This window comes from Camelus ferus, chromosome 15, assembly GCF_009834535.1.
Source record: "Camelus ferus isolate YT-003-E chromosome 15, BCGSAC_Cfer_1.0, whole genome shotgun sequence".
NCBI classification, from domain to species: domain Eukaryota; kingdom Metazoa; phylum Chordata; class Mammalia; order Artiodactyla; family Camelidae; genus Camelus; species Camelus ferus.
In genome coordinates this window covers 5,815,492-5,829,364 of record NC_045710.1, presented here as the reverse complement: position 1 = coordinate 5,829,364, position 13,873 = coordinate 5,815,492, and the positions used below count along the sequence as shown (strand labels likewise).

General features: G+C 45.8%; 2 protein-coding genes across 8 annotated transcripts in view; one reads left to right on the top strand and one right to left on the bottom strand.

The window, feature by feature from the left end:
• CPSF3 (cleavage and polyadenylation specific factor 3) overlaps positions 1-1,763 on the bottom strand; it is a 31,945-nt gene extending 30,182 nt beyond the window's left edge. Inside the window, exon 1 of one of the 6 annotated variants that reach the window (XM_006191846.2) lies at positions 1,547-1,763. In XM_006191846.2, coding sequence (XP_006191908.1) covers positions 1,547-1,596 — 50 coding nt within the window. In that variant the 5' untranslated portion in view covers positions 1,597-1,763. Of the gene's footprint in view, positions 1-1,089; positions 1,341-1,360 lie in introns of those variants that run through there. The other 5 variants (XM_014565321.2, XM_032496997.1, XM_014565324.2 and 2 more) reach the window with 5 other exon arrangements.
• A 60-nt stretch (positions 1,764-1,823) lies between these two features.
• ITGB1BP1 (integrin subunit beta 1 binding protein 1) lies at positions 1,824-13,868 on the top strand. Of its 2 annotated transcripts, none has more exons than XM_032497003.1 (8): positions 1,824-1,975; positions 5,060-5,251; positions 6,266-6,369; positions 8,936-9,014; positions 10,404-10,540; positions 12,341-12,433; positions 12,984-13,154; positions 13,609-13,868. In XM_032497003.1, the coding sequence occupies exons 3-8, from the start codon at positions 6,298-6,300 to the stop codon at positions 13,678-13,680; spliced, it is 624 nt and encodes a 207-aa protein (XP_032352894.1). In that variant the 5' UTR covers positions 1,824-1,975; positions 5,060-5,251; positions 6,266-6,297; the 3' UTR covers positions 13,681-13,868. The 2 variants fall into 2 exon arrangements, with proteins under 2 accessions (XP_032352894.1, XP_032352895.1); XM_032497004.1 differs by having other exon boundaries at positions 1,826-1,975; positions 12,984-13,133.
• The last annotated feature ends 5 nt before the right edge of the window (positions 13,869-13,873 follow it).

Here is a 13,873-nt window from a genome sequence, read left to right as displayed (position 1 = left end):
CTTCCCTAAAACCTAATTCCCACCACATCCCATCCTTGCTTAAAATCCCTCCTTGGCTCCTTATAACTGGCAATAAAGACCCCAAATCCTTAGTCTGTATACAAGGTCCTTCATAAACTGGACCCCGACAGCCTCTACCATCTCATGTGCTAGTCTTTTGGCTGCAGCCATGAGGATTCTGGCCACAAACCAGTGACCTCTCATCCTCACACGTGCCACTTTCTCCACCTGGAACATCCTCACCCCCACACTTCAGCTGTCTTTAATTCCTACTCATTCTTTAGGACTCAGCTCATGCGTCATGTTTTCCAGGACGCAGGAGATGGCATTCTCATCTCACTCTGTTGGAATTCCCTATTCCTTGGCCTCAGTGCAATACCTACCTGTACTCTTACAGTAATCACCATTGATTGAGCACCTACCATGAGCTTTACTCAACACAGTTAAGTGTTGCTATATTATTTCCACATGAGGAAATGGGTTCAGTGAGGTTGCTGTCCTAGTAATCAAGTATAGATTAGATTTCAAGTCTGACTCCAAAGTAACGGTTTGCTATTATTCCAAACTATCACTCCAGTACTTTGCACCTGGCACTGCAATTCCCTCCAAAAGGGTGAATTCACTTAACTCAGCCCTCTGTCTTATTTGTATCCCCAGTGCCTAGTGTGGTGCTTGACGCTTGCTCAGTGCTTGCTGAATACAGGGAGAGAGGACAGGTGTGAACTAAGCAGTGGTAAACTTGTGTTCTGTCCCCAGTAGGTGCTCACCGAGTCCTTATTAAATGAAGGTGTAAAGGAGATACTTTCTACCTTTTGAAAAACGCACACGTTCGTGTGGTGCTAACTCATATCTAACAATAAACATGTTTGTGGATTCAAACTGCTCGTTTATAGAATAAGCTGCCCACATTTGTATTTCCCTTTCTAAGCAGTGTTCCAGATCTGTAAGGTGGCCATTTCCAATTAAAGGCTAGCCTTCTCACGGACAATCAAGGGCTGAGATTTTCGTCCTTAACACCTCTGCTTTTTCTCCTCTCCGACTTTCCACCTTCCTTATTCTCCTAGAGTTTGAGTTCTGAATGGAACTTACATCAAGTCCCTAGTTTATTTCGTGTTTCACATCTTGAAAAATATCAAGTCCTGGAGGTAAGAAACAGACTTAGTTCTTCCTCGCACTGCTACAGCCTTATCCAGATCCTCATCTCCTCTGCCATCCTCAGCATCACCGGTTCCCTTAGAGACTGCTACTCTTTGGTGCATATGAAAACGCCAAGCGGCTCCTTAAACCATTTCCCCTCGCCCTCCAATTCCAACATATTCTCCTCCCTTGAGACTGAAGAAAAAGCAAAATCCCATTCAACCTAGCAGGCCCCTTCCGATCAACAGTTCTCCAAACCCCTTCAGCCGGAGAGGCCTGGCCCGCAACTGCGGACCCAGGGCAGGCTGCCGAGGCGTGCTGGCGTCGGGGCGACTGAGGAAGCCAACCATCCGGTTACCCTCCTCGCCTCACAGCCGTGGCTGCATTCCGTCTCTCGCTGGTCCCTTACAGGGGTCGGATCAGCAGCTGGTCACTCTCCTCCGCAGGAATCGCAGACATCTCAGAAGTCTGAAGGCGAAGAGGGGATGAGGAACAAACAGGTCGCCGGAGTCTCTAAACTGGAAGAGCAGCCACAGGGAACCAAAGAAAGAACCTCAACCACTTAGAGCACAACTTCCGGCACCACGGCGCCCGCGACCCTAGGCTCCTCCCTCCGACTTCCGGGCGGAGAACTGGGCTCGCGAGGCTCCTCCCCACTCTGGGTCCAGGAACCTGGGGCGGGGTCAGGACTGCGCCTGCGCGAGGCTTCGGAGGCGGGGCCCGGAGGGCTGGGCCACGGGGGCGGAAAAGCTGGCGCTGGAATTAGAACGGGAGTGGCCGTTGCGGCTCTGGCTGCCGGGGCTGTGGGTGTCTGACCCCGACCCGAGGCGGCTGTGAGGTGAGACCCCAGCCCTCGCCGCGCCCTGCCTGGACCTGGCCGGGAACCGGGACCCCGAGGGCGGCGCCGGCGGGGAGCCCCGCGGTGGAGCGGATGGGTGGGGCCGCGCAATCTCCGCCGGGACCCGCCTTCCCTGGGTGGGGGACCCAGGCCCCGAGGCGGCGCGGGCGGGCAGCGGGAGCGAAGGAGCGGGCCTGGGCCTGCGGGAGGAGGCAGTGCCCCAGTGCCCAGTCCCTGTCTGGGGAGGGACTGCAGCTCCGATGAGAACCGATGCGGTGTGTGGATGGGTTCCGTCGGAAGGGTGACGGAGTGGGGAGCATCCGCGGGGCTGCTCCCCGTGTCAGGCTCTGATTCGAGGAGCGGTGACGAGCGCCCACTCTTTGTGCGGGCTCCTGTTGGTTTCCCCATCCCTTGGGGCTTCACCCTCTTCCCCCGCTGCACAGGGTGGGCGGGATTGTGTCTGTTTTGTTTACTGTCATCAGGCGCACTAGCACGTGGCGAGCGCTCCGCAACAGCGAAGAATACCAGGGGACCACGCTGGGGTGTAGGGAGAGCTTTGGAGCCAGCTCGACCAAGTTCCAAACTTTGCCCCACCCACTATTAGCCTGGTGACCTTTCGCAAGCGGCTTAATAAACTTTGAGCTTTGGCTGCTTCATTTGAAAGGGCTGTAATACTGCAGCCTTGCTGGTCAGTAGACAGGGTCAGAGGTACATATGGCACCTAGTACTGGGCGGCACACGGTAGGCGCTCACTATGTGGGAGTTGTCATCTGGGTGTTATCTCACAAGAAAGTTCTCCAGTTCATTAAGCATGTCCTCTGCCAGGCTGTGGCAGGCGTTGAGTATACAGAGCTGAGTGACCTAGCCGCCACCCCCCCACCCCCCTCCACCCCCCCGCCGCCGCCTTTGAGGAGTTCAGGTTCAGAGTGAGATAGTTAAAAGCAGGCAGTAGCAGACTCATGCTAAGATGAGGGTATAAACTCAAGCTGTGAAAGACATCCCTTAGCCCAGCCTGGAGATTCAAGAGAGGCTTCCAAAAGATGCAGCCATTAACTGAGTCTTGAAAGGCGGCTGTCGTTAGACTGAGTGAATAGTGGGTGGAAGGGCACTCCAGGCAGCGGGACTGGCGGGAGCACAGCGTGGAAACACGGAGCACCATGCACGCTGACAACCGCAAGCAGTTTTGCGTTAAGTGTGAAGCTGGTAGTGGAAGATGAGACTGGAGAGGTAGATAGGGCCGGGTTATGGAGGACCTTGCATGTCCCGGCAAAGAGCTTTGACTTCAGTCTCTAGCTTTGGGATCCAGCGAAAGAGTTTAAGCAGGTTAGTGGCATCTGACTTGAGTTTTAAAGAAATCATTTTGGATAGAGCTTGGTGATAGATTTGAAGTGGCAGAGTCTGGCTGGGACAACGGCTCACATCTGTGAAATATCTCCTGGGGGCTTATAAATTTCCTTAAATTTTGCATTCCAAACTATGTGTTTTTATGGGTTAAGGGTACATTGCTTTCATCAGATAATGAGAAAGTATTTATATGTAGCAGTAGTCTGTGATGATAAGGGGTCACTTCGGGTGGTGTATTCAGTGAATCTTGGGCTTGATTGGATGTGGGGGCTGGAGGACAGAGAGGAGTCCCTGATTTCCCCGTTTCATGCAGAAACAATGTAATTTCCTGAAAGGGAGAGGAGCCGGGAGAAGCTGGTATGGAGGGGAAGATGATGGGTTCTGCTTTAGACATTTTTGCGTTTGATGAATATGTGGAACATCCAAATGACAGTATCTTTGGCCTCATTTTTATGTATGAATAATTTAGAGAGAAGAATGATGTACTTAATTAAGAACATGCATCAACAAAGTAGCAGATAACAAAGCTTTAATAAATGCTTTTCCCTTAAGCTCCTAGTTTGATGATGAAAAGAGAGTCTTGAGTTGCAAAGGGCCTTATAATATACTATAGTGATTTTCAAATCATTCTAGTATTCTAGGGATTTGAAGAGATGCTTCAGGATTTCATAACAGTAGTATCAAATTTAAAAAATCATATTTAAAATTGTTATATAAGTAGCATTTATATATACTTAAAATATAATGTGTTTATATAGACTATACACCAACATTTTAACCCATCAGAGACTGCTAACATGGTACTTTATTCTGCTAGGTTAACCCAGTTTTGTGCAGACCTTGGATTAAGCTCTCTTGCCTTTTCTTTCTAACTGAAAAGTTTGCTGTGATGACAAGGCCGTCGTTCGCAACAAATTATCCACAGTAGCCTTCCAAGTAGTCTCTCTCTTTCTCCTCTTGTCCTACGCCCTACCCAGCAGGCAGTCATCTTTCTAAAACAAATCTGATCACATCATTTGACTGCTTTTTAAAATCCTCTTGAGTCTTCCTGTGAAACCCAAAATAAACCCCCAACTTTTGCCGTGGCCTGCCAGCCCTGTGATCTTTTTCACCTGTCATCCTGCCTTAGTTGAGTTGGCCTCTCACTGGTCCCTATGTCAGACGTGATTCCTCAGGACCTTTGCACTTGCTTTGCCCTCCACTCATACTGCTTCTCCTCCACGTTCATGGCTGCTCCCACGTTGCTCAGGGCTCAACTCTCACTTCCTCAGAACATCTTTTTCTATCTGAAATAGTCACCCCTTCCTTTAATCGCTCTCGATCTTCTTATCTTGCTTTAGTTCCTCTCATAGACATTACTGTTTCCTAATAATGGGTTTTATATTTGGTTTGCTTGTTGGTCCGTCTCTTCCCCCTAAAAATGAGCTCCCTGATATCTGAGGCCTATCTTACTCGCTGATGTGTCCCCAGCAACTGGTGGATGCTCATCGGCAACTCAGGAGTGAATGAATCAATCAGATATTCTTGCTGCTCCACAAGTTAAGCAAAAATACAGAAATAAATTGGATAATGGGGCTGATTAAAAAGCTTGGGCCCAGGAGTCAGTCTTGGGTAAGTGGCCTAAAGTCAGACCCTGGTGAGTGGACTTAAGAGCAGGGTCTCCAGATTCAGTGGGAGAAGCTTCGTTGGACAGTTACTGAGCACCCTGTGACTTATTCTTTCTTCTTTCTCCTTCACCAGGTACATTGTTTTTCTGACAAGAACTGACCATGTCAGAATGAAAGGAAGCTATCTGTGTAGACTGCTATCTGTGGAACCTTCGAAAACAATAAAATCATCTTCGATTCTGTAGTAAGCTCCCTTATTCCCTCTGTAGGATCCAATTTTTAGTGAACATCTATTAGGTTATCTACTCATAAACCCTCCTGAAAGGTGAGTAACAGTTCCCTCGTCTATCAACTGCAGGTTCTAAGCTACCTTCTGTACATCCCTTGAGGGTGGGGCCCAGAGCCCCAGCAGGGTGTGTGGCACACACGACCCTCAGGAAACACCTGGGACGGATGAATGTGTCACCAGGTTGCTGTGAGGATAAAGTGAGACAGTGTACTTGAAAGTACTGGAACTCGGAAACATGACGCTGGCTAGTTAGCAATTTTCCAAGTATAATCTATGTGCCCCTATGAAAAGGGCCAGGATAAATCATTCATTTAAAAAAAAAGAATATGAAAACGAATATATGTATGTATATGCATGACTGGGACATTGTGCTGTGCACCAGAAATCGACACGTTATAACTGACGGTACTTCAATTAAAAAAAATAAAAATTAAAGAAAGATATATATAAGACAGACTCTGGGCAACTTAAGGTCACCTCCTGCCCTGGCCTTACGGGAACCAGGAGGTGAGAGCCAGCACCTGGCGATGTTCTTCTGTCAGCTTTTACCTAAAGATAACTTGAGACTTCAGGAAAAATGCCCATTTCCGAGAGGTACCGATTCCTTCTGTTCTCAGCCAGCTGTTTACAGACCGTGTACTGGAGACAGTAACCGAATCTCAGTATCTTGGTTGGTAAACTAATTATGTCACGTGTTTTACTAATGTCTTGAATTGACTAAAGAGAAGTAAGGCACTTGAATATTTTGAGAACTAGATCACATATGTCTGTTAATTCTGAACAGGGCTTTTCACACTTCCTTATATGAGAAGAAGGCTTCTGCCTTTTTGGTTCATCGGGGTAGACTTTTGTGATTCAAAAAGAGAAAAAGGATGAAAAAGAACAGTGTCTAAATTTTGTGGTCAACGGAAAATATTTAGTTTTAAGTAAAAGGAACATGCCGTGGAACTGGAAGGAATTGCTGGGCTTTATTTATTTTTGTTCCTATTATGCGTAAAATTATTTAAAGTTGCTTTTCTTAATCTATCTAAACAACGTTTGTGTTTCCAGGGCAGCGCCTGTGGACCAAGCTATGGTGGAAGATGTTCCGGAAAGGCAAAAAGCGCCACAGCAGCAGCAGCTCCCAGAGTAGTGAGATCAGTACTAAGAGCAAGGTAGGGGCAGGGGACTCGGGGACAGAACCGCAAAGCGGCGGGAATTCTGTTCTTTCTGACACCGCAGAAGGGGGACTACGCACAGCAGGCCTGCTGGTAGTCTTCAAACCGGATGTTCATAACATTCGTTTTCTTGCACTCGAGACACATTCTGTGCTTGATTTAATTTTGTTTTGGTAGATTTTCTTAAATTCTTAAATCCGCCAACCTAGGTGGGACAGGCCCTTTGAATGGTCTCACTGAAAAACTGATTTTTAAAAATTTTGTACTTGATAGAAATTGCAGGCAGTTAAGGAGCTGGATCTCTTGACTTTTCGGGTCGTGATGCGTGTGTGCGTAACTATAGTTCTGTTTACGAAACGGAGTCAGTTGGCTAGTGAGGCAACGCCGTGACTGGAAGCCTAGTGGAGTCGAGTGTTTGAGTGTGCGGGGCCCTCAGATTCCTGAGTCCTGGTCCACTGGACTGAGCCTCCTGGTGCCCACATCTTTACTATAAGAGCCTTTTTATCATCCTGCACCCTCGTGAGCTCTCACTTTTGAAAGACGTGTGTGCTTAGTGCCAGGACTTGGTGAGGCAGGAGGAGGGCCTGTGGCCCGGTGCACGGAGGGGGTGCCCCCCTCCAGAGACCCTCTCTCTGGCCCGGGGGCAGCACACTGAGTGATGACAGCCCCACTCAGTGCAGGAAGGGCACAAGACTGCCACTCGGGACTTCCAGCAAGAGCAGCATGTGGTCACTGAGCTGTCAGCACCGAGCCAAAAGCACAGAAACCTGACAGTGGAGGAATCCTGTGCAGGCTTGCAATGGGGAAATGAACAGTCTTCTTTAAGGTTTTTGAACTCCTGAAGCTAGTCAGGGAGTTACCTTAAGTGTGAGGACCTCAGCCAGGGAATCAGTGGCCAGGCCCAGCTTCCTGTTTTCTAGATCAAAAAATGGATAAAGGGAGATTTATTGACTTGCTGCTCACAGAGCAGAACCAGAGCCCATATTCTGATTCCTGAAGGACCTTGCTGACTCAGGCAGGTGCGGGGCCGGGCTGGAGTGTGGCAGGAGGGGTCACGTGTCTTACCCCGAAGGTGATGGTGAGCCCTGAGGGGCTTCTCAGCAGACCTGTGACTGTTAGGTCTGTGTTCTAGGATGACGTAAGCTTTTGCTGTTGTAATTCTGAACCCGGGGGAAATAGGCCAGTTTCTGCCTTCCTGCTTTCCTTGTTCAGAGGGTCACTGGGTTCTGGCGTTTTCCTCTGCAGGGGGTAGTTTGAAGCACAAAAAGCACTCTGTTACTCGCTTCCCAGAAGCCAGCCTGAATTTGTAACAGCTTCTTAATTCCAACTCCTTTCTCTCACCCATTGAATATTTAGGTCTTTTCCAATTTCTCAGTACCATACAGATATGATGCTGAACATCTCTGTGTGTACAGCTCTGCTTTTATTTTAGATTAGATTCCGAGAAGTGTAATTATTAAAAAAAGAAAGAAGTAATATTTAAGACTTGATTCATTTTTACATTCACCTTGATTCACTTCTTAAATGTTTAAAAAATTTCAGTGTACTTTTAAAATTTAATTTTGATTTGAAGTGTAAATGAGTGACTAACTTTTTTAATCAGAAGTTTCCAGTGTTATTTCTAAAAAATTAAGCACATTGAGAGAGTGATGCTGTAGAACAGACTACACTAACGTGTGATTCTTTGAATTTTGCTCGACAGTTTTGTTAGTTTTCCTTTGTAATTCACACTGACAGTTGCACTCTGGCCCGCCCTCGGCCTGTGTTACCTGTTGTGGGCCAGGTAGTCGTTGGAGTCATTGCAGGGGTTCTGGATGGGAATTCGGGGACCTCGGCTAGAGATCTGGGCTGTTTCCTAGATGTAACCTTGGGTCAGTCACCTCGCCTCACTGCGACTCTTTGCTCATTCACTAAACAGGGTAATCCTCTCTGCCCACTTTCTGCATAGGGTTCGTTTTGGCTTCTGTGGAGATAACATGAAAGCCAGGTGTAGATTTTCACATACGGTATAAATAACAGGTACCTTATAAGGAGATAGAGGTAGTGTTTTCGATTTAGACTCAGAGCGCCGACTCTGCCTGTATCTGCCTGTATCTGATACAGTGCTGTGAAAAGCAGCTGGGATTTTTTTTTTTTTTTTTTTTTTGAAGTTTGCTATGGAATTTGTCTTTAGAAAAATCCATCACAGTCTATCTGCTTGAATAACTGACCTGACTTTATATGTGTTGATTCAGCTGTAAGAAATGAGTAATTTGAATGGTAAAGAAGATAGTGCTTCTAATTACGTTTAAAAACGTTATGTTTTAAATTTGGCAGTTTGGAGATTTGCAGATGTTAACCACTATATATAAAAACAGATTAAAAAAAACAAGTTTCTTCCGTATAGCACAGGGAACTATATTCAATATCTTGTAGTAACTTTTAATGAAAAAGAATATGAAGACGAATATACGCGTATACATGTGTGACCGGGGCATTGTGCTGTACACCAGAAATCGACACGTTGTAACTGACTGTACTTAAATAAAAATTTTTTTTTAATGTTATGTTTGTTATTTCTCAGTCTGTAGATTCCAGCCTTGGGGGCCTTTCACGGTCCAGCACCGTCGCAAGCCTCGATACGGATTCTACCAAGAGTTCAGGTATGGAGACTGCTTAGATCATTTATTGTCTTGTTAACTGATGTTCTTACGATTTACCAGGGCAGCACAAGGGCTTCTTGCGTATTGGGGGTTTTCTTTCTTAGCTCTGCCATTTTTGCAAGAGTTTAGAAATGGCCACGATCTGGTGGAACGGGGGTTGGGAGTGCAGAAGGATTGGTGAAAACCATGGCCTTGCAGCAAACTGCTCATAATGGTCCTAGAGCAAAAGTGTGTGGAAATTTAGGAGTGTCAAAATGGCTTTGTCAGAAATGGACTGGCAGAGTGAATTATACTGGAATGAATATTGTTTGTGGGGTGTGGGACAGTGTCTTGCTGATTACAGAGATCAAGGAGCCCTCTGCTCAGAGATCTGCCAGCTCATTAACGTCAGGAGCACACGGTGAAGGGGAGTGTCTGTCACAGACCCTCGGAAACATTTATGCAGCCACTTGAAGTGAGCAGCCCTTCTGAAGTCAGAAGGTGGCTCCTGACCCACCTGTTAGCTGACGTCTAGTTGGAAACCTACTGCATTCATTTTCTTGTATAAAATCCTGGCACTTTTCCTCGTAGACATAGAATACAGACTTGTGGTTGCCAAGGGGGTGGGGGGTGGGTAGAGATAGACTGGAATTTCCTTTTGGGATCATGGACTACTCGGTCTGTAAAAGTGGTGGGAAGCAAGCAGGAGAGAAAAGCTTAAGATGCAGAAGGGAATTTCGCAGCATAAGGTCTATTATCTGTAATTCCGGATGCCTTTAAAGTATTAAAAATGTTGGCATCTTTTTATTACAGTGAACATAATCTAGCAGTAACCATGCAGTATTTCCTTACTACCGATGATAGATATTGTAAAGCCATCTGGAATTTATGGCGTACATAGTTCTCCACTTGTCACCATCTGTTATGTAAGGGACTTCCTGTCTGGCATTATTCCATCTACGTTAAAAGAAAAAAAATAAAAGTCTGGTCTTTTCTGACTGAATCGGGGAGGTATATCAGGTTTCCTGAATCAGGAAAGAGTTAAAAGTTCACATGATAAAGAGGGAAAAGAAACAAAAATAATTAAATGTCATATGCATTTATAAGGGTCATTATCTCTTTGACGTTTTATTTTTCTCCTTTGTTTTGAAGTGAAGGCTGTTAATACTTCATTTATTCCTACTGAGGTTTTTATACATTTAGTGTATTGTGAATCACTGAGGAAAAGTTTAGTGAAGTTTTAAGTTCTCTCTCGTTATATCAGAAAGTTTGCATTTACAAATTTTTTATTCTTATTAAAGCTTAAGTTCTGATGACACAGTCTGTTTCCTGTTGGGAAGGGGTTGAGGACACCCCACAATGCAGCTGTTTCTTTCGAAGTCTTACTTGCCGTTTTTCTTCCCCCTCTAGGGCAAAGCAACAGTAATTCAGACACCTGTGCAGAATTTCGAATAAAATATGTTGGTGCCATCGAGAAACTGAAACTCTCTGAGGGAAAAAGTCTCGAAGGGCCACTAGACCTGATAAATTACATAGATGTTGCTCAGGTAAAAAAAAAAAAAAAAAAAAGTTTAATTTTAAAAGATTCTGGCATGCACCTGTGGCTTTGGAGAAAGACACTGCTCTTCCAGGTCTTTTCGCTGTCTTCTGAAGCCGAGCTCTTACTGCTGGTAAAATCTCACTGAGCGCTGTGGTCAGAGGAGGCACAAGGTGCCTTGGAGACAGAGTCACAGAAGAACAGAGACACAGGTCTTCTGTCACACAGCACTTCTAACTTTTTCTAGGGCTGACTGACCTCTTCATTTAAATGGGAAGCTGAGGGCGGGGACCAGGTACACAGCTAGGTCTGTCTTTAAAACAATTTGGCAAGTCTTACCGTATCTCCGTTGAACTAGTTTCCACTCTTTGAATAAATAACCTAACTCAGAGTGGTGTTGGCCTATCATATCTATTTATTCACACCCTGTTTCCAATGAGAATTGAGGTGAGGTGGGTTTCAAAAATATATCCTAGTCAAGAAGATAAAAAACCATCATGAAGGAAAATTAAGACAAATCAAAGGTTTATGCATAAAACATGGTAAGCTGTGTACCCTCACCAGTGTTGGAAGTGGATGAGCCAGAAGATATAACACTATGAACAGTTAGTAAATTGCTTCTCAAGTTTCTAGAAAATGGACTTGCCTGTCTTTGTGTTCGTTAACGAAGGGAAATTACTGCCATGGAAAGATTCCCTTACACAGTGTTAGTCTTAAGAATATATGGTCTCTTAAACCACGGTTGTGGGATCATTAAATAAACTGTTTCATGTCCTCGTGACCGTGAAGGAAGTCTCCTCCACGTGAGGGGGAGTCAGCCAGTCTAATCTGCCATTTAACGGAGAACTCTTGGTAGCCTGGACTAACGCCATTATCATCCCAGGGTTCAGTTCGGAGTATTAAGGCATTCCCACAACGTGCAGGCAACAACTAACCTAAGTATTGTACTGAAAGGCGGCTGATAATGCTCCCCCGCAAGGTGCGTCAGGATTATTTCCATCCTGCTAGGGACTGCTCAGTTTCTCACGTCGCTGTGGAAACGGGTCTTGTCAAAACCCCATTATTGACCGTAGCATTGCTGTTATCCCATCTTCTGATTCTTGGAATTGCTTTAACCTGCTGTGAGAATTGATTGGCAAGAGGCTACTCTTGCACACGAGGACCCAAGAATTAAGGTAGGTGCATGTAGCTCATTTACCGGAATTTCTTTGGTGTAGGCAAATGGTTCCACAAAAATTTTTACCGAATGGAACATCTACTGATTGCCAGTAATATCTTACTTATTTTAGAGAAGACAAGTTAGGCCTTGTTTCTGAATAGCTTGAAATGCTGATTTTTGAGAGCTGAGTAACCATCCGTCAGTGTTTACTTGCCTGAAGCCCTGGGGCACTGGGATAACCAGACAGCCAACACCTGAGTGGGATATAAAGTGGCTGAGAGAAGTGGTTCCTGCGGCGTGTTTCCTGATCCTTTAATGTGCTGACATTAGTATAAACTAATGTACATATTTCAGCCTGGCTAGGATCTGTGAAAAGTATGTTTGTAACTAGAGTTAACACCAAGACAAAGACCTAGAGCAATACACGCGGACTGCCTGCACCTGAGCTTTGGTCAAATCTGTGGACTATAAAAAGGGGGGGGGGGGAGATTTCTTCTGCCTCTTTGGAGAGAAATTCCTGCTGGGCTGTTGTATGTAGGCCTCACATTCTTTAAAGGGTTTGGGCTTGCAATGGCCAGATACTAAATTGACTAGTCAGAATTAAGAATATAATTTTTAACATGTATCATGTAATTTATTTTTACTTTGAAGCAAGATGGAAAGTTGCCTTTTGTTCCTCTGGAGGAAGAATTTATTATGGGAGTTTCCAAGTATGGTATAAAAGTATCCACATCAGATCAGTATGTAAGTAATTTAATTAAAGGGGAAAAAAATGTGTTTTTAGGCATTGGGGACGTCAGGCCGGGGAGGCCCCTCCTGTGGTTAGGTCTGCTCCTGTTGGCAGAGCGGTTTATAAATATTGCTGGCAGCTGGTCTTAAGTGACCAGTTTTCTAGGGTAAATGAGTAAGAGCTTTTGCTTCAGTGTGTAGGGCCCAAGCCAACACCCCCATTGCTGGCCTGTAACGCATTTCAGTAGGACCCTGGGCCAATTCAGGGTAGTTGGCAGCTTGGAAGCTGCCACAGAGAACAGGACTCTGAGCTTAGATCATCTCATTCCGTCTTTCTAGAACTTAAGTAGGATGGTATGATCCTAAAGGCAAATTGCCCCTTAACTGAGCATACCGGAATGTCCCTTTGGGTGAAAAAACCTGTAAAACGACTTTCTGCCAGACCCAGGGACGGACATGCTCTGTCTAAAGCCTCATGATAGACTCTGCACTGTAAAATGTGCTAAGTTAGAGGGATGGAGAAACACGGAAGGAGTGCGATCTCCCTTCGCCCTGACTTTTGCAGGACGTCTTGCACAGGCACGCTCTGTATTTAATCATCCGGATGGTGTGTTACGACGACGGTCTCGGGGCAGGAAAAAGCTTACTGGCTCTGAAGACCACAGATGCAAGCAACGAGGAATACAGCCTGTGGGTTTATCAGTGCAGCAGCCTGGTGAGGCTTTCAGTTACCTTGGTTAGTCTTACTCATCAAACAGATCGGCAAAACCAGAGACCATTTAGTCTTCTGAAAGGCTGAAGAGCTGCTCTCTGCCATGCACCTGATCCCTGACAGGACATAAAGAATGAGCGTATCGGGCCCCGGGCCCACCAGCTGCCCAGACCCGCTGCGGGCTGTGAGCAGTTAGGCCAGGGGCAGCTCACGGTTCAGAGGGAAAGCGGTGTGTCCTCCACGGGCAGAGCCCTGATCTTCTGTACCTTGTTGTTCTGACTCGTGATGGCCCCTCCCAAAGGCTGCGGGTCCCCTGTTACCATGTGCAGTTCTCTGAAGGAACACGGGGCCTGGGCAGGCTTGTCCTGGACTTTCCAAAACCGGTGAAGAGCAGGTTTAGGGGAGGTGTTGGGAGGATCAAATTTAGTTCAGGAAGAGACTGATGAACTCTCTTACTTTATCTTTCCACTTAACGTAGGAACAAGCACAAGCAATCTGCAAAGTTTTATCCACTGCTTTTGACTCTGTACTGACATCTGAGAAACCGTGAAACCTGCGATCAAGGGGAAGCTGACTTCATGTGCAAGTTCAGCTGTTTTCTAAATAGTCCTGTTTTCAGTCTGCAGTGTTGAACTATTAAAGGAATATGAGTGATCCTCTGCTCTAGGTTTTCTGAAGAAAATGCAATGTATAAAATGTCAGTCATTTGTTTTTCTATTAAAATGTGTCTAACAGTGAGTTAA

Bases quoted from the DNA above. Each gene is read 5' to 3' on its own strand.
- ITGB1BP1 (XM_032497003.1), top strand. From the start codon at position 6,298: ATGTTCCGGAAAGGCAAAAAGCGCCACAGCAGCAGCAGCTCCCAGAGT. The intron at 9,015-10,403 runs GTATGGAGACTG...TTCCCCCTCTAG, and splicing joins GGATTCTACCAAGAGTTCAG to GGCAAAGCAACAGTAATTCA. The intron at 10,541-12,340 runs GTAAAAAAAAAA...TTTACTTTGAAG, and splicing joins ATTACATAGATGTTGCTCAG to CAAGATGGAAAGTTGCCTTT.